General features: G+C 43.3%; 1 protein-coding gene across 5 annotated transcripts; it reads right to left on the bottom strand.

Moving 5' to 3' along the window:
* Positions 1–716: 716 nt before the first annotated feature.
* On the bottom strand, positions 717–18,790 carry gpt2 (glutamic pyruvate transaminase (alanine aminotransferase) 2). Of its 5 annotated transcripts, none has more exons than XM_079662493.1 (12): positions 18,361–18,790; positions 17,110–17,229; positions 15,181–15,270; positions 14,067–14,175; positions 12,757–12,890; positions 11,471–11,714; positions 10,700–10,779; positions 8,961–9,097; positions 7,284–7,458; positions 5,846–6,001; positions 4,682–4,755; positions 717–1,190 (listed from the first exon to the last, which is right to left on the bottom strand). In XM_079662493.1, the coding sequence occupies exons 1-12, from the start codon at positions 18,661–18,663 to the stop codon at positions 1,052–1,054; spliced, it is 1,761 nt and encodes a 586-aa protein (XP_079518619.1). In that variant the 5' UTR covers positions 18,664–18,790; the 3' UTR covers positions 717–1,051. The 5 variants fall into 5 exon arrangements, with proteins under 5 accessions (XP_079518619.1, XP_079518618.1, XP_079518620.1 ...); XM_079662492.1 differs by having other exon boundaries at positions 4,682–4,794; positions 18,361–18,789; XM_079662494.1 differs by lacking the exon at positions 17,110–17,229 and having other exon boundaries at positions 4,682–4,794; positions 18,361–18,788.
* Positions 18,791–25,548: the final 6,758 nt, after the last annotated feature.

The raw sequence follows: 25,548 nt of genomic DNA, 5'->3' as shown, positions 1-25,548 counted from the left end.
CTAGGGTTACAATACGTAACCCCCCGTTTCATCCCACAGGCAATAAGACTGTTAAACACCTGAACAGTTGAAACAACATCCTTAATATTCATCTGGCTGCTACTTAAAAAATATTTTAAAATTATTTATCTATTTACCTATATATCATATTTCAATAACTTGCATATAGACTCTTATTGCACTATTTTTTATTTCTGTATTACTATTTACTTGCACTATATTTTTCTGTTGACCTGTGTTTTGTGTTGCACTGTTGGAGAAGCCTGTGAAACAAGATTTTCATCTACATAACTACACTGTAGCTATGTACGTATGACTAAATAAAGAACCTAGAACCTTGTTTATCAAAGTTCTTTCTTCATATACCTTTACAGGCTGACCTTACAATACAGGGTTTAGACAGAGCCAGGATTTTAGGAGTACTAACATCATCCCTAGTCTATTCCCACAGTGCAACATGTGTACAACAAGCTAATGAGAAATGTCTCAAGCCACAGAAAGGTCTGTGTGTTAATCACAACTAAGTTATTCAGAAATCCCTTGGCTGCTGGCCTGGTTCTGACTTATCTGGTGATCCTACTCACATTTTGGCCTCACTTATGTTATTTAGCTATAACTTAACCAAACGTTAAGAGAGGGGGCTGGCAGAATAACTCATTGAGTTTCTTACTTCTGTATTTCCATAAACTGAATTCTACTAACAGTGACAGAAACGATTAGAGTAAACAAAGCCTTTAATATTATAGCACAATACCAAAACAAACAAAAAACAATCAATTAGTTTTGAAAAACGTTGAAGCTGCACTTTAATAGAGGCATACAACTCCTCATTCGCATAGCATTTCATAACCTGATGTTTGAAGTGCTCGGCTCAGCATCATTAGATGAGTGTGGATGGACTGAGAGCATGATGCACTCTGGGAGATCAGTCACTGTTCTGTGTTGTCTTTATCTGGTAGAGGATCATGTGGCAATGAGGAGAAGGCACAGTATTTCTGGAACACAAGTTCAAACCCAAAGCAATAATAAGGTGACACTCTCAGTCTGAGCCTCAGTGAGCCCTCTCCTCTCTGTGAAGGCTGCTGCTCTGAGCCCCCTCCTGGGAATACTTCTCCAGGAACCGCAGGTGGAACTCCTTCAGCTTCCCGAGGAGGACCGTGAGCTTCTCTGGGCTCGGCAGGATGGTCATTCTAATGAACAAAGACACACAAACACATATTTTACACACTCAATCTTTCTCAATCTAACCAGCAATTATGACAATGAAATACAATAATCATTATATTGCAGAGCATAAAGTAGGAGACATTTGGTGTGGTTTGCAGGGGTCCACAGGTATGGAATGAGAATAACAACACAATAAAATGTTTTTTATCTGTGTCTTTCTTCAAAAAGAGAGTAAGGGAGCAGTTATTAAAATATGTCAAAGCTTCACATATCCGAGGACGACACTCTTTGAAGTGTTTTTCATTTGTACATTTTTAGTGTTAGCTGTTTTTTAGATTCAATGTTTTCACATGCTCTCTCTTTAATTTATTAATGTTAATGAAATATATTTTAAATATTTTCTATTTAGTTTCTGGGCCCCTATTCTAAAGCTTGGATAGTTCATCGGTGTATCTCATCTCACCATGCTGTTTTATGATTGGACCCTAAGCAGTTCGTTATCAACTATAACAGCTCCACCCCAGAAGGCAGTCTGCTCTGCAGTCACTTTCAGGGGAGCGGGAAGGGGGGTGCTGAGGGCGCTGCAGCACCCCCTAGCGGCAGGCAGGCGGAGCTCCTCCTCCTTATTTCATTTCATTGTGCCTTAGATATATTTTATATTATATATTATTATTAAAATGATAATTTAAAACTATATAATAAATGATTTTGCTTCAGGAAAGAAAAAGAAAAAAGATGTGGAAAAAAAGTTTTTAGTCGGCTACTTTTAACGTGACGCACAAAACAAGTGAACAGTAACTGACATGGCGCAAAAACGTATCTCGGAATTCTTTCTCACTAAAAACGCTAAATCTGCTAAAAATATTGAATTAGAAGATGCAAGGGCAGGACATTCGTCTACCAACACCACCACCACCAACGAGCACTAGCCTCCTAGCAGGAGGAAACTGGAGCTAGCAGTTCAGCTGTGGCTAACGCTAGCCATGGCCACACATCACACCAGGTGCAGTTGACAAGCTAGACCCGACACCGTGCGTTCCTAACGTTTTGGGGTTTTATGAGCCGTGTCGACCAGACATACGTTTTCCTGGGAGGAATATTGGGACAGAGACCTTCGAGCGGTCATTTCAGAAAAGCTGGTTTACCCGGTGGAAATGGGTGCATTATCTCACAGAGAGAGACATCGTTCTTTGCTCCACCTGCTGCAAAGCCATAGAGAAGGGCTTAAGACATAATGACAGAAAGACAAGTTCATTTACAGTAGGAGGCTTTTGTAACTGGCGTAAAGCAACCACAAAGTTTAGCCAGCACGAGTTGTCTGACATACGCTCAGAATCGGCGAGAATGCTTGCTTCGCTCAACAACACTCCATTAATGCTCTACTATCGGACATTGTTGAGAAAGAGCAAACAACGGCCAGAACAGTCCTAGAGCTAATATTCAGATCAGTAAGATTAATCGGCAGTTTAGGACTATCATTAAGAGGCCATAACAATCGAGATGGGGTGCTATGGAAACTCATGATGGGGCGGACATTTACATTGCCAAAATGCCGGGAGTGGCTGCAGCGAAGAGACAACTGGATGTCCGACACGGTACAAAATGAAATACTGGAGATAATCGCCCATGCTGTTCAAAGAGAAATTGTGTCCGAAGCGAGAGAGCATTCTTTCTATGGTCTTACTGCAGATGCGACCACTGATATAAGTACATCAGAGCAATTTTCCATTACTTTGCAATACGTGGATTTAAAACTTGAGGCAGTGAATGTTTTCCTTGCATTTTACAGTGCACCTGATTCAACTGGAGAAACACTTTTTTCTTACGTAAAGGATGTTTTTTGCACTTGAATTTCCCACTGGAGCGTCTCAGGGGATTTTTCTTCGATGGTGCTGCGAATATGTCGGGCCGCATCTCGGGTGTGCAAGCCAAACTGAAAGAGCAGTGTCCATCTGCACTACACGTGCACTGTAGTAACCATGCACTTGATCATGTATCACAAGGAGTGGCGAGGGAAGTTTGTGTCGTTGCAGACACATTCAACTTTGTACGGAGTGTCTCAGTGGTGATCGGGGAGTCATCAAAGCGCAAGACGCTGTTCCAGCCCATGTTTGGTGATGATGAGGCGGTTTGCAACTTGCTGTCATTATGCCCGACTCGGTGGGCCGAACGCACAAGGGTGATTTCACATTTACATTGTGACTGATGTAGGAGAGCAGCAGTGGCGGCGTGAGTTCTATGAGGCCTTGGATCTTGTGACAACCGTGCTGGATCGCCGATTGGTCCAAGAATGCCTACAAGTCGCTGCCCTGAGAGAGCAAACTGTCATCAATGCCGCAAACGGAGAATACTCAGGCATGAGAGAGATCACTGCTGCACAGATCCCCGATTAGTTCGATAAATCTCGTCTACATATGCAGCTCACATTGCTGGGTAACCTCTCCAAGACAAAAGGACTCAAGACAGCTCAAGACGTTGCAGGATTCATCGGAGCACTGCATCCTCAAACCAGGGAACTCCTGACAGAAGTGGAAAAGTTGATCGAACTTTGTCTATGACTCTGCTGCTTCCTCTGAGCGTTCCTTCTCCACCCTTCGCCGCCTCAATACCTGGCTTCGGAGCAACATGACACATGACTGACACACCTGGCCGTAATGCATGAACAAAGTGACATTCTTGATCGGAGGGACATCCAGCCGCTGATGAAAAGATTCATCGACAACACCCCTGAACGGAAGTCCACATTTGGGGTCTTCAAATAGGTAAGACATGCATTATTAATCATATTTGGTTATTTGCTGCCGCCGTGCAGAATCTGTATACTGGTCAATATCATGTTTGTGGTATTTTAATTATTATTTTATGGTTATTGCTGCTTCCGCCGTGCAGAATCTGTGTAATATGTAGACAGGAATTAGCAATGCCTTGATAGCCTACTTCAATGACTGTAAATTCCACATTGTTGGTAAAATAATATTTTACATCTTTTTAGTGTGTGTGTGTGTGTGTGTGTGTGTGTGCTCGCACTTTTGTGTGTGCTCTATAGTGCCCGTAATAGCGTGCACCGGAGTCCATTGTTATGCCACTGTGTGTGTGTGGTTTTGCTCGGTGTACGTCAACGTCAAACCCCCCCTCCCCGTGCGTAATAATTACCACATTGGACAGCACTCCCACTCAAAATACCTTCCCGCGTCTCTGGTCAGTTTATTCAGACCTCAACACTGTGATCTGCATAGCCACTGAGCTATACTGAATGGTGGTTAGCAGGCTTTCAGCGCCACATCTTTTGAGAGGATACGGGATGCATTTGAATGTCCCTCTTCTTTAGGGCGGTGCAATAGTAAAACATAATGGGTTTATTTCTTATGCAGCCTCATTTTTTAAATCACAATCAAGTTTGGAAACCAAGACAGATTAGTTGCTTGACACTTTAAAAAAAAAATTGTATGTAATGATCCTATGGTCATGATGTCACATCTTGTTAACAGTATGAATAAAAGATTAAGGAAGGAACCTGAAGTGATACGTCCCCTCCCTCTGGCCGAAGCCACTTCCTGGAATCACGCAGATCCCTGTCTCCTCCAGCAGCTTCAGACAGTACAGCATGTCAGGAGCCATGGAGCGGGCCTACACACACACACACGCACGCACGCACGCACGCACACACACACACACACACACACACACACACACACACACACACACACACACACACACACACACACACACACACACACACACACACACACACACACACACACACACACACACACACACACACACACACACACACACACACACACACACACACACACACACACACACACACACACACTTCATCTGCTCAGCTTCAGGCATCAGACTGGAAACATGTTCAGGAACATCCACTTCCTGCTTCTCAATGCATGCTGGGATACACTCTCAAGATAATTTCATATTTATAGAGAAGTGCAGGACTGAATCATTAAATATGGAAATGAGTTAGAATTGTACAACAAACTGAAGAGATTTCACGTTTTTTCTACGACATAAAATATGTCAGTAAATACCCCACTGGTGGATCCAAACACGGCGTTTGCTAACTAAATCAGACGCCTAAACGCCCAACGTTAGCTGCCTTTAGCTTAGCGCTGGAGTCATGTGACCGTGCTGTAGTTCCTTTATAGCCGAACTTTAGCTTTTTACTTCTGCCCATTGTATTTATGCTTCAAAAAACAATGATTTGTGGAGATTATCCTGCTGAACAAAACATTTAAGTATTATAAACATTTGTTTGCCTCAGATTATATTTTCTGCAATGTTCCAAACCCGATGGAAAACTCCCATTGCTTTTAGTTCAGGGAGTCTTTGTGAAGCTAACTTCCGGCTGGGCCTATAAAAATAATCTTTGCTGCACCCCTCTGTTCTTAAATATGAATGGCACATACCTGAATGAACAACTTCCTTGTTAGAACACAATATTGTTGTACACAAATATGATGACAAATTCTGCAGGTCTCCCTTGAAAAAGAGATCTATGATCTCAATGGGACCAATCTCGTTAAATAATTCTTTGAAATGGAATGAAATGAAATGATGAATCAAATATGTTTGTGTCCCTGCATTGGGAAGGCAGTGTGTGGATAGTTTGTTTTGTTCTGGTGTATTTTTGCATATTAAAGTACATGCTGTTACTGACCTTGGCTTCCTGAATGGCCCGGGGGGGAATGAATATCCGAGGGAAGGCGTACATGGCTCCTTGGACCGGGTTGCATTTAATCCCAGGAACAGAGTTCAGGATCTGCTCCGTCAGCCGGGCCTTCTGAGCCAGGACGTCCAGGACCGAGCTCTTCTCCTGGAAAACACAACCCATAATACAAAAGGCTGAGGCCAGAATACACTACTGTGTGTTGGTCAGGGACATACACCAGCTGAAAGTCGTGGAAAGAAGAGGGCGCTGCCAGTGTCAGTACTTCAGTAGAACATCTTATCGTCTTTAAACGGTTTCATCAATGGTATTATCAATGTAAAACAGGGTTCATATGGCTGAGATCCCTGTACGAAGGGAACAACTTAAGGTCCTTACACACCGAGCCGATTTTCGGCGCCGATAGATGTCGATAGATGTCGGGCCTTCGATGAGCGTTCTGTCGCCCTACTCAGATTGGTGTGTACTGCACCATCGTGTCTTTACGGCCGTGCTGACACCTTCCGCCGCCTATTCGACATATTGAATCGGTCGGCTAAAGGCCGTCGGTCAAAGAAATCACTCTGATTGGCTGTTCAGCTTAGCGAATCAGTGATTGAGAAGCGAACGGAAGTGAGGGACTCAAACAAACTATTAAGAAGGCAAATCTGAGATTTCATTTAACTCCAGCTCTCGACACAGGTTCGGGAAAGCCCCATGAGCTTCTCGCTGCAGAGTGAAAATGGAACGCACACGCTATTTGTTGTTTGTTTGTATCACGCAGTCTGTTCTTCTTCTCTCGGTTATCACTGGTTGTTGCCTCTTTTGAATGACGAATACACACTACCGCCCCCTGCTGGTAAGGAGAGTTATTGCCACTCACGCATGCGCAGTTCGTACGTGCAACTTGGCCGTCGGCTGAAGTCTTTGCGGTGTGTTCCAGTGCGACACATGGCCAAGATGCAGGAGACGTGAGGTGACGTTCCGTCGGGACGTGTTCTTTGGTGTCAGTTTGGTGTGTAAGAGGCTTTAAGCTCCTTTGAACTGAAACAGCTTGTGGGTTTCCTCAGTATGACTTCTTTAATTATTTATCATACAGCCCTGTATTGGAGAAGACTGCAGCATTGGCCTCTTGTTACATCAGGGTTCAACATAGTGTAGAAGCACTACTGACTGACCAATGGAAACTCTGTTAGATGGATCTCTGTCAGCTCATCGGCTTGGATTCCACTAGAAGCCTGTGCCATACCATATATGATATGCCATATCATTCCAATTAAGTTGAGACTTGTTGTTTAGCAGGCTGCTATCTAAAGTTACTGCTTTCTGCACACAATTGATGAGCTGTTTCTCTAGATGCTTCATCTCTAAACTGACTGCTCTGTGTTCCTCTCAGTGCTGCTGCCTGTCACTAACACAGATGTAATATTGTGAGCAGGTAACGACTCACCTTGATGAACTGAGCGTACGAGGGCTCGTGCTCTCTGGGGGGGTTTACGATGACGTCCATGGCTGCCTGTCCCGGGACGGGGGGGCAGAGGCGTACAGACAGCAGTTTGACCAGCTGCTCCTTCACCTGGGGGTCCATGTTCAGCACCTCCATGTAGCCTCCGCGGAAACCACACCTGGGGGGACAAACAAAGAGAAGCACATTTATAAGATGAGAGAAAAGTGATGGTGACGTCAGAGATAACATTTGAGAAAAAGCTTGTGTTTGGCCGCGTCTTTCAGACAGACATTATCATAAATAAGACTGAGAAGCCCGTTAGTTGTAGCAGATTGGCTGGTGGACTCTGAATGTTGATGCTGATGAGTCTTGTACTTGTGTCTCTGTGCTGGTTGCCCTCCTTGCTCTACAGCTGTCAGACTGAGCGATGATGGATCAATTAATCAATCAATCAATCTATCAATCAATCAATCAATGTTTATTTATATAGCCCAATATCACAAATGTTACATTTGTCTCAGTGGACTTCACAGTTTGTACAGAATATCAGTATGACAATACGACACCCTCTGTCCTTAGACCCTCACATTGTACAAGGAAAAACTTCCAGAGAAAACCCACAGTTTAAAGGGAAAAATGGGAGAAACCTCAGGGAGAGCAACAGAGGAGGGATCCCTCTCCCAGGACGGACAGACGTGCAATAGATGCCGTGTATAAATTGAAAAGATAATACATTTGCAACATAGGTAGTCCAAATGTTTGGAAATGCATGTGTGTATAATAGGAAGATGAAGCCACGAGTATATCCATCCAGGACTTATGATCCAGGACCACAGCCACGACTCAAGATCCAGGACTCGCAATCCATGACACAGGACCGCAGGATCATCCATCACTCCGGATCCCGGCGTATATAGACACCAAAAAGAAAGACATTTGGGGAAGCTGGGTTAATCGGAACATGAGAGTACACAGGTATAGACAGAGAGAAGGAAGAAGTAAGATGTCCCCCGACAAACTAAGCCTATATCAGCAAAACTAGGGGCTGAATCTAATCAGCCCTAACTATAAGCTTTATCAAAAAGGAAGGTCTTAAGCGCACTCTTAAAAACGGATAGGGTGTCTGCCGTCCGAACACAAACTGGAAGCTGATTCCACAAAAGTGGAGCTTGATAACAAAAGGCTCTGGCTCCCATTGTACTTTTAGAGACTCTAGGAACAACCAACAACCCTGCATTCTTGGAACGCAATGCCCTAGTAGGACAATAGGGTATAATGAGTTCTTTAAGGTAAGATGGCGCCTGCCCATTAAGGGCTTTGTGCATACAATCATACAAAGCATGTGGTTACTTATGGTAATAAAGCAATGTAAATCAAATATAAAGAGGCCTAACAAGATAGATAAAAGGCGACAGGGCGAGGCTGGTGTGTGATACGGTGATGTGTTGTGAAGATAACCTTTGAAAACATTGAAAAACTGCCCTGCTGCCAAATAAAGAAATATAATTATACAAACACAGACTATTCAGCCACAGTCAGTTTCTGCTGCTGTACCATTAGACTACAGAGCAGCTTCTCTCCTCTTCATCCTCCGCCATGACAAATATTAACTTTTCAGAGTGGATGTACAACCACCTGCTCCTTGTGTTCCCAGAGTGGGGCTCAGTGTCAGATACTCACTCTCCGGTGTAGCCCTTGGAGGTGGAGTGGAAGGAAACCAGCTCCACGTTGTTGAAGTACTCAGGGCCCATCTCATACAGGACCTTCTTGAAGGAGTAGAAGTGACAGTCTGCTGAGTACACGTTGTCCTGGTACACCTGGAGGAAAGACGCAGGTTCAACTACAGAGCTCCACCTGCATCTCCCTTAGCTCCACCCTCAGCTCCACCATCAGCTCCCTCAGCCCCACCCTCAGCTCCACCCTCAGCCGCTGTCGGCTCCACCCTCAGCTCCACCCTCAGCTCCACCCCCAGCTCCACCCTCAGCTCCACCCTCAGCTCCACCATCAGCTCCCTCAGCTCCACCCTCAGCTCCACCCTCAGCCCCACCATCAGCTCCACCCTCAGCCCCACCATCAGCTCCCTCAGATCCACCCTTAGCTCCACCCTCAACCCCACTATCAGCTCCCTCAGCCCCACCCTCAGCTGCACCCTCAGCTCCACCCTCAGCCTCACCATCAGCTCCCTCAGCTGCACCCTCAGCTCCACCCTCAGCTCCCTCAGCCCCACTCTCAGCTCCACCCTCAGCCGCTGTCAGCTCCCTCAGCCCCACCCTCAGCTGCACCCTCAGCTCTATCATCAGCTCCACCATCAGCTCCCTCAGCTCCACCCTCAGCCGCTGTCGGCTCCACCCTCAGCTCCACCCTCAGCTCCACCCTCAGCTCCACCCTCAGCTCCACCATCAGCTCCAACATCAGCTCCCTCAGCTCCACCCTCAGCCGCTGTCTGTCCCACCCTCAGCTCCACCCTCAGCTCCACCCTCAGCTCCACCATCAGCTCCACCCTCAGCTCCACCCATCAGTTCCCTCAGCCCCACCCTCAGCCCCACCCTCAGCTCCACCATCAGCCTCACCATCAGCTCCATCCTCAGCTCCACCCTCAGTTCCAAAAAAAAGTACTAAGTTATGATATAATAACAAATATAATATAAAAAGTAAGTAAAAGAAAAATACTTTCCAAAGGACACAGTTACAGATTAAAGATGGATCAATCACTCTCGTAAGGACATTAGTTTTCATTTCCCAGAAGCCACTTAAAGCACAACATAATCATTTAATTTTTTTTAATTAGTTGCAATAGCCTTTAAAATTGTTTTTATAGATTAACCATTTTTTACTCCGTTCTTTACATTTTTAAAAAAGGATTCTTCTTTCTGCGCCTTCGTATGCACCCTTTGCAGCACATTCATAGTATATGTAATCAAAGAGATTCTAATTATGATAACCAAATACAACTTATTTTTATTAGGAACATATTGGTGTTTTTCCTGCGTGTTATCATTAAAAATAATTCTTGTGAATATGGTGAGAAAAGTGTTGTAAAGAATTCATTAGCCTGGCTCCTTTGGTGGATGTTATGTGAATTACAGGAAAGGGTCAGAAAGCTTGGTGACTTTGATTAAATGTGATTTTGATGTTACTCTGGTTGGTAGCTAAAGCCTGGTTGTTATTTTACACATAGACCGCACTCCAAGGACACAGTCACTGTAAACACCACTAACTCTGAGAGGGGGGGGTCTTATTTCAGCAGACTGGCTGAAATAAAATATATTGGATACTGCACACACAGATGCATTGCACATAAGCAAGAACACAGGCTCTGAACACTTTGACATTTCAAATTAATGGATAACAATTTCTTAATATGCTTAAAAGTGGATTTCTCATGAGCAGGTGTACTATGGACTCTGTTCAGCAGTTACCTCATCAGCCATGACGAACAGGTTCTCCTCATAGGCGAAGTGCAGCACCTCCTCGATACACTTTTTACTCTGCACCTGGCCTGAGAACAGAGGGAGACAAGCCGCTGTCAGAGCTGAAGCTACTCACAGTGGAAATGTTTGTCCCAGTTACAAAAGAAAAAAGGTTACACAGATACATGTCAGCCCTCAACAGTCTAAACGTGAAGCAGACACTTTGATAATACTTCCATGCTTGAAATATTCAGAGTCAGCTTTTAGGCTCTGAGACAGGATGGTCAGTCTTTAGCAGAAACTCAGCCTCTCCAGGCAAAGCCTATACTGTATGAGAGCACACTATAGTAAAACTATATGTAGCGTTATATCAATGGGAAAAAAAATTGAATATCTAACTTCCACGTGTCTTCAAATGTATGAAATGTAAAAATAATTACAGTCATGTTTGTTATAGCTGGGTTCAGGCAGAGAATCAAAGCTGGGCTATACTATTGTGGCGGTCAGAACACATCAACTAACTATCCATACTATATTCATACACTTTCCTTGTGGTTGCTATCATTCAATCATATGATCAGAAATGGAATGTGACCGAGTACATGACATATTTGGAATCCTTCTATCTCTTGATGACCCAGATGTCACGTGGCTCACACCTGAGATGAAGGTCTGTTCCATAAATACAAACCTGACTATAGACCAACAATGCAGATGTGTGTTAACTTGTAATTGTTATGAGTGTGTGGCTGCTCTCTGATCAGATCTGTGCTGTGTTACCGGTGGGATTCCCGGGGTTGATGATGCAGAGTGCCCGGGGGGTACAGAGCTGCTTGGCGCTCAGATACGCTCTCTGCAGCTCCTCTATGTCCAGGGCCCAGCAGCTGTCCTCGTCCAGGTAGTAGTGGATGTGCACGGCGTCCAGCTCTGAGAGGGCAGCGGAGTACAGCGGGTACTGAGGGATGGGGATCAGCACCCCCGTCCTGCCACTGCCCTCCCCCGACACCAGCAGCTTCAGGATGCTCTGCAACAACACACACTCCTGATGTCACTGTCAGGCTCACACACTGCTGCTAACACAATCACATGCATGTTAAAGCCTCCAACACTCTGAGACTAAAGAGAACACACACACACACACACACACACACACACACACACACACACACACACACACACACACACACACACACACACACACACACACACACACACACACACACACACACACACACACACACACACACACACACACACACACACACACACACACACACACACACACACACGAAAGTGAAGGGGGTGTGTATCATAAGGGCATCTATGGCTCAGGGGTTACATAGGCATGTACCAATCACATGGTCAGGGGGTTGATCCCCAGCGTCTTCATTCAACATGTCGGAGTATCGTTGGCCAAGATTCTTCCCCCCAAATGCTCTTGAGGTATGTGTACAGTAGTGACACAAAGGTAGCTTTTATACTGGCTTTAATGGCCTGATGGCATGTGATGTGATGCTGCTGCAGATCCCAGCTGTGCTCCTTCCTCTGAAGAACTCTGACATAGAGAAAAAGACGGACTTGGTGGTAGGGTTGCACAACTTAAAAACTTGATGATTGTGATCATTTTGACTGATAATGCTCTTAATCTGTAATGAATGTTATATATTTTAAGTGTGTTTTTACTCTGCTAAGTTTATTTTAGTTTCTTGAAAAGCGCTCTCTAAATAAAATATATTGTTATTACAATACAACATACTTTTTAACAAATATGGTGCTTCCTGCGATTGGAATATTGTAAAGAGACTATATTTCAATAACATTTGTATTAATTGTTGAGCTATACATGGCGAAACATAAAAGCAAAAAGGATTTGTGGAGCAGCTGGAACCCTGTCCATTCTCAGCTATGCACACCTTTCCAAAAGTTAGAAATGTACATCACAGCTGCTACTATCTTAAAGGTGCAATCATTTCCTATGTGGCAAAGAGCAGCGATCCTGAAGGTGCCATCACTATGACGACAACTTTCATTAACTCATGAAGCCCCCCCCCGAGTGCTGCTCATACCATGATGCCGTCACTGGCCCCAGAGGTGAGGTAGATGTTGTTCCAGTCTGAGGGGACGCTCTGGTCTCTCTCTGTGATGAACTCAGCTACATGCTGACGGATGCACTCCACACCCTGACTGGCACTGTACGAGCCTACACACACACACACACACACACACACACACACACACACACACACACACACACACACACACACACACACACACACACACACACACACACACACACACACACACACACACACACACACACACACACACACACACACACACACACACACACACACACACACACACACACACACACACACACACACTTCATCTGCTCAGCTTCAGGCATCAGACTGGAAACATGTTCAGGAACATCCACTTCCTGCTTCTCAATGCATGCTGGGATACACTCTCAAGATAATTTCATATTTATAGAGAAGTGCAGGACTGAATCATTAAATATGGAAATGAGTTAGAATTGTACAACAAACTGAAGGGATTTCACGTTTTTTCTACGACATAAAATATGTCAGTAAATACCCCACTGGTGGATCTAAACACGGCGTTTGCTAACTAAATCAGACGCCTAAACGCCCAACATTAGCTGCCTTTAGCTTAGCCCTGGAGTCATGTGACCGTGCTGTAGTTCCTTTATAGCCGAACTTTAGCTTTTTACTTCTGCCCATTGTATTTATGCTTCAAAAAACAATGATTTGTGGAGATTATCCTGCTGAACAAAACATTTAAGTATTATAAACATTTATATTATTATAAACACACACACACACACACACACACACACACACACACACACACACACACACACACACACACACACACACACACACACACACACACACACACACACACACTTCAATGTCATGTTTTAGAGAGACTACATTCTGCTCTGATTTCTCAATTCAAATGCTTCTTGGTAAATATGACAGTATGTCCTCAGGGATTATGTCTGCTCACACACACACACACACACACACACACACACACACACACACACACACACACACACACACACACACACACACACACACACACACACACACACACACACACTTCAATGTCATGTTTTAGAGAGACTACATTCTGCTCTGATTTCTCAATTCAAATGCTTCTTGGTAAATATGACAGTATGTCCTCAGGGATTATGTCTGCTCACACACACACACACACACACACACACACACACACACACACACACACACACACACACACACACACACACACACACACACACACACACACACACACACACACACACACACACACACACACACACACACACACACACACACACACACACCGAGGCTCTGTCCTCCACAGCCCTGCAGGATGTGCTGGGCGCGTTGCTTGGCGTCTTCAGGGAAGGAGGGACTCTGCAGCAGCTCAGGGTAACAACACAGAGCCACCACCTTCAAACACACACACCACAAGAAGAAAGTATTAAAATATTAGCTTAATGTGTTCTCAAGCAGATGGATCACACAGTCAATAATGGGACAAATGCACATCAACAGTTTAGAGAGTCACAACGGAAAATGGAATGTGAAAATTAATTGCAATATTTAGTTTTCAAATGGCAGACGATGAACTAAATCCTCTTCCTGCTGACGCATGCTGTGTGCAGGGGGACAGACGCTGGTGCCTGATACACAGTCAGCTGATTTCAGCTGCATATAAATCACCATATGCATTTACAGAGCTGAAAAGCATTGAAGTACAAATACTTTGTCACTGTACTTTAGCACATTTTTCTGGTATCAGTACTTTACTCCACTATTTATTTTTCGTACAAATTGTACATCTTACATTTTAAACACAAATACCTGTACTTTCTACTTCACACATTTTCAAAACAGGCTCTTTTCTTTAGTTTGAATCTGTGTTTGGTGGTGTGATGATTTGTATTTAGATTGATTCACTGAGAACAGACATTCTTATCCCCCATGGCCATACTGTATATGAGGGAGGTGTTCTATAAAACAGTTGGTCATGGCTACTTTTTACTTAAGTACATTTCAAAGCCCATACTTATTTACTTTTACTTGAGTAGAGAAGTTTAGTCAGAACTTCTACTTTTATTAGAGTATTTTTGAACAACAGTCATGAGTAACAATAATTTAAAGTAATGGGAAGTAAAAAACAAATGCTTACGCTATTTTATGTTTTACCATTTCTGAGACTCCGGATCAGAGGCACGGTCATAAAGTCTGTCATTGATGCCTCAGCTGCCTCGTGACTAATGGACCCACGACTAATGACCCAACAGATATCACAATCAAACCTACGCCCTGCCCTGAGAACACATTTCAACTCCGGCTGCACTAACAACCCTTCTGCTGGTGCTCACAATAAGAACTAATACAGTCAATGACACAGTGTGAGCATGAGGACACACAGCATGTCTGTCCCCTCACCTGACGAAGGAAAGTGATTGGCTGCTGACCCATGGCATGAGCATCCCCGATGTTGGCTTTGATGACCTCAGTAAAAGACTCTTTCCCTCCCTGGAGAGACAAGAAGAAAAATCACAAAGCTCCATCAGCATGCTTTTGATACAAAGTCAAACACTGCCCCTGTCATCACTGCAGTGGTGTAAAGTAACTAAGTAGGTTTACTCAAGTACTGTACTTAAGTACAATTATGAGGGACATGTATTACCATTTTATGCTACTTTGTACTTCTACTACAATTCAGGGGATAATCATGTACTTTTACTCCACTACATTTACGTAGTACCTGAAGTTATTTTGCAGATAGATTAATGATAAACAATATCAATTAATCAATCAAAGTTTATTTATATAGCCAAATATAACAAATGTTACATTTGTCTCAGTGGACTTCACAGTTTGTACAGAATATCAGTATGACAATCAGGCCCGGCTCCAGGATGAAATGACTGAGGGGGCTGTTAAAAAATCAGAGGGGGCGATTATTTTTTCACAACAACGAAAAATACTGACAATGTAATGAATTAACACACCAAGCTTTTTTCCTTCTCACTGCTCTACAATCTCTTTGCTTCTTTATTTGTTATTCTGGATTTACCTCTGTCGTTTTGTTCTTTTCCTCTGATATTTAATATTAGATAGTACATTATTAGATGGCCGAACTTTGTTTAACAGACTAACATTGATTTCCTCAATTTATAAATGGACAGGCTCTGTAATTATACCATAACCTTTTCTCCTCTATCCCTTAACTCGTCTTCATATACAGATTTACTTACCTCTAGTCAAGTCAGGATTAAATAAACATTAATCTGGTTGATCTTTTATTTTCAGGATTGAATGTTCAAATCAATGCCTAAAACCTGGCATTTCATAAGAAAGTGACTAATATATAAACCAAATGTAATATTGGATCAAATACTACACCAAATGGACAGACAGAGATTAAAAATAAAAATAAAGTCCCCTGGTTTGTCTCTAGAGTCTAACTGCCATGAGAAAAATCAAATCAATGTTCCAAAATCCGTCACGAGATGTCGCTCATTGTACCAATATGGTTGATATAATACATAACATATTGTTATTCTACTAAAAGGGCTCGCTTTGGCAAAAACCTGATTCATACAGCCCTAAATAATAACAAGTAACCATCACGTGTGGTGCTATCTGTAGTAGTTTGTCTTATTTTTTGTTGATGTCAAACAACATGGATTTCAAGTCAATATACGAAAGTAAATCAAGAAATTAAGCAAACAAGCTGATCTTCAAGTTCCTCAAAAACACCGGTCTGAGGACAAGGATTTAATATGAACATCTAATAAATCAACAGTAGGTGGCGATATATGCTCCAAGGGGAAGCGATTCGCCAATAAAGACAAAAGAAGAAGAAGAAGAAGTAGTAGAAGAAGAAATACGCTAACGCTACAAACAGACACAACACTGTTACTCTGTTTTTACTGACATGTAACATTTGATTTCACCTTGCTCTATTTTTTTTAACGCACGTTCAAAAACGGGAACATTTTCGGGAGTTTCAACCGGGTACCAGCCACCGAAAACGGGGACTCTGCCCGGATACGGGGACGTTTTGGTCACCCATCCGACTGTGTTTACAGCTAAGCACACACGCTAACATTAAGACTAGCTCACTTGGGGTTGAGGCTTTTTTACACGTTGCTTGACTGCCTGCCCACATATCTGATCTAAACATAGTAACGTGTATCGTGGAAAAAAAATATTTAAAGTTATTTAATAATTGTGACATTTATTGTACTTCTTGATGGATGAATGATGCTCAAAGTAAGGGGGCAAATAATACAACTGAGGGGGCAATGCCCCCTCGTGGCGCCGGGCCCGATGACAATACGACACACTCTGACCTTAGACCCTTACATCGTACAAGGAAACACTTCCAGAGAAAACCCACAGTTTAAAGGGGAACATGGGAGAAACCTCAGGGAGAGCAACAGAGGAGGGATCCCTCTCCCAGGACGGAGAGACGTCCAATAGATGCTGTGTGTAAATCGAAGAGTTAATACATTTTACAGCGTAGGTAGACCAAATGTTTGGAAATGCATGTGCCTGTAATAAGAAGATGAATCCATGAGGATGTCAACAGTCCTGTGGGAGCCATCAGGGAAGTAGTATGATGAGAGTCAGTCAGGACCACAGAGACTGGTTCAGCCACGACTCAGGACTGCCACTCAGGATGCAGGACTCAGGATGAATATGATCAACACTTAAATAAGACTTCAGTTAAGGAGTACAGCGGCCCTCTTCAACAAGCGTTGAGGATACCAACAAACGGGGCATTGAACCGTTTCGGACTTTTGTTTGAAATGCACTCTCAATGTTCACTGTACGGTCTTACAAGAGGAACTATTAATTAAATGACACAAAATGATCTGACAGGACGATACAAAAAAGAAACTGGAATCAAACAACTCCCAAGATTGACTTTAACTAAGTGACTCATTGAGGCAATTTTATTTATGTTTTCTTGTCTGTGCTTGTGTGTTCTTCTTTCCTCTTTGTAGTCTACACATGTAAAATAAAATTGACATGCTACCCAGAAGTAAATTAAGTAATTAAAATGAGTCCCACAAACTGTGATAAGCACATCGATACATCAATAACTTACATTCAAAACATATAATATTACTCTGAAATAGCATCATCGCACAATGAGTAGCCTACTTTTACTTTTGGTACGTTAAGTATATTTTGATGCTGATACTTTTGTACTTTTACTTGAGTAACATTTTGAATGCAGCACTTTTACTGTATTGTACTTTTATTGTAACAGAGTATTCCTACACTCCTGTATTTCTACTTTTACCCAAGTAGCCTACATGATCTGAATACTTATTCCGCCTCTGCATCGCTGCAGTGTGGGCTGTGGACCTGAAGCCGCGCGGTCAGACTGTCAGAGCATCTTCCAGCCGCACGGCCTGCCTCCAGACAGGACCAGGATCCGGGATGATGCAACCTGTGCTGCTCTGCTCCGCGCCGTTTAACCTGCGTATTACCCTTTGTGTGTTTTACTTAAAGCTTAATAATCAAGCGTTGAATAAAATATATTTTCGACAGACTCCCATTATTCCGTCCTCACACACAGATACGGTAATGTAACATATGGCCGACCTGCTGCAGCCTCTTCTCGATATCCCCCGCCCTGATGACGATGGGCCCTCTCACAGCGTACTCCACCGCCTTCACCTGCGGGCTCAGGCTCGCCATGGTCAGGGTCTTCTCTCGCATCCGGCATGGGTGTCCAGCTCCGGTCTGCACGGTTGCTTCGGCCGTGCCGAAGCGCTTTAGCCCGGGCTGCTCGGTAACCTGAGGCCCGGGCTGCGTTTTGTATCCAGCCCGCTGCCATAAACCGGAATAAAGCGGGGAGTTCCGAGGGGGAACAGACCGCTGTACGACGTCTCTCAGACGGAGCATGTTTCCTCAGGGTCGGTGCATCTACCAGCTGGAGGCGTTAGTCAGCCGTGAGGCAGAGAGCTGAATCACGCACTGCTGCTCGCGCCTCAAACAAGCTGTCTTACATCAACACTTCCTTTCCCCCCCTGCGAAAACTTTATTGACGTAGGAATCCCCGATTCAATGTAGCAAAGTAGACAGAATGCTGAAATAAACATAACGGTGTGTCGCATGTTACAGACAAAAAACAAAGAACATAAAATACAAAATATCGATTAATGCAGTGATGTCTGACATGCGCCTGAAACCTCTCAAAATGTTTCAAAGTGGGACTTGAGACACACATGTTATACAACAGTATAATACTAAATATTAAACATCCCATGAAGCCTACTCACTGACAATATAGCCTACTATAGGCTACTGATACTTTTCACAATGACAATGAGTTAGACCAGCAGGTAAAGGGAAATAAAAGCACATCGCCCAGCTGCTTCTTTCCTCACTAACAGGACCCAGAGTCACGGTATGAACTTTGGAATATAAGACATCCAACATTAGCCAAAACTAAATATACATTCTCCCTATCACCCTCAGCACTGTCACTGCTCAACTCTGTAAAGTTCAGCTAGCTTCAATACATCTCCAACCATGCCTTTATTTCTTAATGTTTCACTAATTTTATGTTTCATGTTTTCAGATTTTACTCTTGTGTTGCCCTGCTGGTTTTGTTGCTACTGCAGCAGCACCAACCCCTCTGGGACAAATGATAAAAAAATGATTAGGCTAGATAACAATAACATATAAATCAACTTATAAAGTATAATGTTATTAAACCTAGCAGGATATAAAGTAGTTAAATTACTTATTGATATCCATTAATACAATTATGTATAATTGTGAAATGGGCCGTTCTCCATATTAAGTAATTTCTTTTTTGAAGCTTTCTTAGGCTGCAGCCACACGAGGACGATAACTGAAACGCACCGAAATCGTTATCAAAAAAGTATTCCGTCCACACGGTCCAAACGCAATAGGCACCAGAAACGTGTCCTTCCACACGAGACAGCTCGAACCGCTGGAGACGCTGTAGTACACATGCCTGGCGCTGTACTTCTGCCACAAAATACACCAAAAGCAGTGAAGAAGACTTCTAGCACATGCATGGTTGCCATGGTTGCCCTTCTGTTTATTCTCCCCGCTGGATTTAGCAGCAGAGGTGGGGTTTCACCGGTCAAAATGTCCATTAAAGTTTAAATCTTCCGGACAAAATTATAAAAGTGCCGGTCAAAGGTCCTCTTTGTTTTTGATTGAGCTTTAAAACAAATGAATAACGACTCTATTGTAGTGCCGAGAGATAGGGAGTCAGAGGCGGTGCAATGATGGTGTAAAATGGTACTTTTATTACAGAGCTGTTGACTGGTTGCAGTTAGAGAAGAAGAGAGAGTTGGTCAGGAGGGCACACAACATATATAGCAAACACAAACATGTCCGTGTAGGAACAATAGCCCTACCCCACAGTTCCGTGTGAGTAGTAAGATTCATCCCGCTTTCGTCTCATTAGTATGCATAAAAAAGTGACAGGTCACACCTCCCCCCATTATGCAAATGAGCTAAGTCCCGCCTCCCCTTTGATCGAGGTGTGAGATCTCAAGTAGGTGTGATATCCTAAGTAGGTGTGAGATCCGTCGATAGGAGGGGGTTGATGTGTATTCACAGGTGTGAAAAGCCCCCACTGTTGCGCCTTATGGTGTATCATAAAAAATGTTTCAATCACATTAGTATGCATAAAAAGTGACAGGTGGGCCCGCCCCCCATGTGTGTGTCTGTGTGTGTGTGTGTGTGTGTGTGTGTGTGTGTGTGTGTGTGTGTGTGTGTGTGTGTGTGCCTGTGTGTGTGTGTGTGTGTGTGTGTGTGTGTGTGTGTGTGTGTGTGTGTGTGTGGGGAGACCTTCACTCCAGAGCTATAGGTGCCTGTCTTAACACCCCATGGCCCTGCAGTCGGCCAGAGGCTGTAAAAAGTCCTGGAAATCAGGCAGGCACCACAGAGATGACTGTGTGTGTGTATTAGAGACCCTGAGGAGACACATTTTTACTGCCCATGCTTGACTGTTTATCTGTGCACTTTTCAACTGTATACAATACAACACAAAAATGCCCAGTAAGAAATAAGTTCAGAAAGCTCTGAAAGCTCTAACAAAAGTAACTCTCCAGGTATTTCAGACAGAGTATGCGGATTCGGTCTGATCAGAACAAAGAAAACACCTTTTGCCTTCCTAATGTCACACTTTCCTCTTTTCTATGGCCTGTGTCTGTAGAGTTGGGGGAGACTTCCTCACCCCTTCCTTCCATCTCTCTCTCTCTCTCTCTCTCTCTGTCTCTCTCTCTCTCTCTCTCTCTGTTTCTGCTGATGTGTAAAATATACAAAATAACGTTTTATATACTTATTCTCTTGTTAAAAGGTGATGAAGTTTGCAGCGTAAGCCAGCCATCAGTGTTCTAGTTTTAAGGCTTTGCATACCTCAAAGTGTGTTTAAAAGTATCTTGGCAAGAGAAAAAAGAAAAAAAAAAGCCAAAATTCGCCTAGGCCATTAAAAAGAAACCGAATTGCTGCTAAGAAATAAGTTCAGAAAGCTTTGACTCCAGTGGAACACTGTTAGAGTCAAAAGTAACTCTCAATGTATTCAGACAGAGTATGCAGATTGGGGCTGATCAGAAGAAAGAAAGCACCTTTTGCCTTCCTAGGTGCGTGTGTGAAGCAGTCACGGATGTCTTCACATGGAGATGAAGACTCCTGTCTCTTAACACTCAAAGTCCTGCAGTCGGCTGAGGCTTTAAAAGTATAGAAAAAGCAGGTAGGAGGGTTTTTTTGAGAGGAGACTCGGAGGTGTCAATATATCCAGACCAAAATATGTTGATTCAGAGCTGATCAGAACACAGAAAGGCTGGGAAATTCTTTTTTAGTTTTGTCTACTATCTACATGTTTGTAATGTGTATGTACATATTATCAATGTATATATATATATATATATATATAAGAATAAGCCTAAACAGTATTTTCTCTGTCATAAAAAACAAATGTGATGCTAATTTGTTAAACAACTAGGAATAATCCGATTGGTGGGTTTTTAGAGTCCTAAACCTCGCTAGTTCAGCTGGGGTTTTTATAAAGGGTTACAGATTCACCAGAGAGGTCATGTAGTGAGTAACCGTATAGCAGATCATCTGTGTGCTTTTTTTCCTGGACCCGGATCTGATCTTTTGGAAGAAAAACACTGGTAAGTACTTTTTTTTATTTTTATAATAGCATGTAATTATTTAATGTTGCTTGGCTTGGATGTTGTTGTATTTACTGGCTTTTTTTATTTATGAGTAAAGTATCCAAAATAATGTTTTTAATATACTTACTCATTTCTATTAAAAGGCGTTGAATTCCCCGCGTGAGCCAGCCAACATCTCCCCCTCAAGAGGACTCCTTTCTGGAGTTTTTACACACCCGTCCTGCCCTCGTGTCTGATCTCAGTGTGTAACACCTGTGACTGGTTCATACACATCCCAAACGAGTCGGACAGACACAGCCCCTCTTCAGCAGGTGGGGGTCAACCCTCAACACAGAATCTGCTTGAGAATCAGGTCGATATTGAACTCAGGCCCTGATACACTCCTGACGAGTTATCATTCCGGTAAATGCCTTTTATGGTTATTTTATAAGATGAGCGCTAAATGAATTGTTTGTTAAATGTATAATCCTGTGTTCAAAAATACTTATCCTCTTTTCTTTTTTTTTGTATTCTCTCTCTTTTTTCTCTATAGAGCTATCCCCTATTATCAAGAGGACCCTTGCTGATGTTACGGTCAACTTTTCGGTCACACCAAATGAATAAGCTGGACGGGTCTCATGTAAACTGCTAATGATGTATCCGAATGGTATGTTGGCTTTATGTCCATAAATGTAGAAGCAGTGTGAAATGTTTCTTCAGTGGTGCCCCATCTATTTTTGATTTATCTTGGGTTTTTTTTTTTTTTTTTTTTTTTTTTTGGATGGGGAATGATTTCATAAACGGTCAAACATGGATGATTTAACAGATGTAGACAGGTCTTTTCTTCGGGATATACATAACATAAGCGGGCTAAGCAGTGATGACGATTACAGGCTTGAAGACCTGTCATTTCCTCGGGGGTCGGGCAATATCAGTGAAATAGCAGGCTCAGCTGGAAACGAATCTCCTAGCCCCTCAGAAGCAGAACCCCCCACAGCTAGAGAACTGTCTTTTCTTGAGGATATGCGAAACATGCATGAGTTAAGCAGTGAGGAGGAATACGCTTTTGGAGACATGTCTTCCCCTCCGTGTTCAGGCAGTATCAGTGAATCAAATGACAAAGAAACAGTTGCATGCGTACATCCCCCCTCCTCTGAAACAAACTCAACCTCTCCAGCATTAAATGACGCTATGGAATGGACACTAGACTCTTACCAGAACCGGGGGCTTTTAAATCAGCTCCCAGACGATGTACTCCGTCTGAATGGACAAAATAGCAAAGCTTCAGCCAATGCCGTATTACCAGTTTCCACTGTGCAAGATGGTGGATATATTAGTGACACTCTGAGTGACTCGGAATCATCAGTCTACACAGTCCAAAATGGTGGATATGTTAGTTACACTCCGAGTGACTCAGAATCACCAGTTTCCTCCATGCAAAGTGGTGGACATGTTGATCAGAATGACATTCCGAGTGACTCAGAATCACCAGTTTCCTCATTACAACATGGTGGAGGCGCCAGCCGAGATACCTCAACATGTGTTTTCTCTCGACCTGTATTCAATAACACAGAACTGCGTCAGACTCTAGTCCTAACTCCTCCTAACGCTGGCGTAGACTTTGCGGCCTATTATAGGGTTCTGATGAGCAATGTACATGCTATGCTACATGAGGCTTTTGCACGGGCAGAGAGGGAAGATCTTGTACAGATTGAACTGCAAGGTGAACAGCTACAGGCTAACGTGTCAGCCATTTTAAATGCCCATGGTGTTAATAATCTGAATGATTTTGAGGATGCCCTGTTCAATGCAGTGCAGTCAAATTTGGAGGTAATGGCAGACAGCAATCTTGAGCTTGTTGTGCAAATTGTTCAATCACCCCGTGGCGGTGGTGAGAAACGATTGGCTAGTAAAATGTTGGACAGTGAAATTGTCAGAAAGAAGAAGAGGTTTCTTTACGTTGTTCAGAACCCTTCCAACCAGCTGTGTTTTGCTATTAATTTAGCCATGTTGTTGCATAACAACATCACTGTTAGCGAAGCTTATGAACGCGGTATACAGATTCAGAGGAGGGTGGGTTTGACAGATCAGACAGCTGTGACATTCAACGACATTGATAAATTCGAAGAGAGTTTGAAATGCAAGATTGTGGTGTTTTACAGAGGCGACGATGATCGTGCCCACTGTAAATTCCAGACAGACGGCCCCAAACGAGACAAAACTGTGTTTTTGTTCCTCTTCAAAAACCATTATTATGGGATTAAAAACTTGAAGGGGTTTTTAGGCTCTCCATATGTCTGCGAACATTGTTACACAGGCTACAGCTCGAAGTGGACACACACCTGTACTGGTCATTGTTTTGTCTGCCTTGACCCCTCATGTACTCGGGAAGAGTTTAAACCCATCTTTTGTAAAGATTGTAACAAAAAGTGCCGTACGGTTGGCTGCCACTCTCGACATAAAAAACAGACACAGAGAGCATCAGGCATTTCCAGTAACTGCGATTTACACAAAAAGTGTGTAGATTGCCAACTTTCTTACTACACCCCCAAGAGTAGTGCAGATAAAACACACAAGTGTGTGGTGAAGAAATGTAAAACATGCGGCGAGAAATTACCCTCTGCTTCTATAGGAGAGTGTGAAAAACATCTGTGTTACATCGGAGTGTTACCCAAAGAGACAGAACACAATGACAACATTGTGTTTTATGATTTTGAGACAATGGCGGGGGCAGAAGGTGCACATGCCCCTTTTTTGGTGTGTACAAAAACCCTTGCAGGCAAAATTTGGGTCGCTGAGGGTGTCGACTGTGCACTGCAGTTTCTGGCACATTTTAGGTCCCCCAAATTCAAAAATGCAACCTTCATCGCTCACAATGCTAAGGGTTTTGACAGCTATCTCGTTATCAACGCAATGATTGAGCAGGGGCTAAAACCCTCTTTGATAATGCAAGGAAGTAAAGTGATCTCTTTTACTGACCAGGATTTCGGACAAAAGTACATAGACTCACTGTCTTATCTCTCTATGCGTTTAGCAGCAATGCCAAAAGCTTTGGGATTTGAAGATAAAATCAAGGGGTACTTCCCTCACGGTTTCAGCTCTAAGGCCAATCTGAGTCGGACCTTACCCACCAGCACACTGTTATGGGATTGAGCGCATGACAACTGATGAAAAGAGTGACTTTTTCAGATGGTATGAGACATTGCTTTACTGTAAAATGTCGATGTTGACATTCTTGCCCAGGGCGCCACTTTATTTCGAAAAGGGTTTCTCGAGGAGACAGGAGTGGATCCTTTTATTCGGGGGACCATCGCTTCTGCGTGCATGAAAGTTTTTACAACAACTTTCTACCGCCCAAGACCTTAGCAATTCCCCCACCCGACGACTACCGCCGTGAAAACAAGACGTACTCGGACGCAGGTATTCAGTGGCTGGAGTGGGTGGCCCAAGCCGAAGGTGTATTTATTCAGCATGCGTTGAATGAGGGTGAGAAACGAGTGGGTCGTTTTGTCGTGGACGGTTTGGCTGAAGTTGCGGGCGCAAAGATTGTATGGGAATTTCTTGGTTGCTTCTATCACGGGTGTCCATCTTGCTATAAGGGTCATGAGAAAAACCCCTTGACAGGCGGCACATTTGAGCAGCTCCA

Source organism: Notothenia rossii (genome assembly GCF_949606895.1).
Source record: "Notothenia rossii genome assembly, chromosome: 2".
Taxonomy (NCBI): Eukaryota; Metazoa; Chordata; class Actinopteri; order Perciformes; family Nototheniidae; genus Notothenia; species Notothenia rossii.
This window is presented reverse-complemented; position numbering and strand designations above follow the sequence as displayed.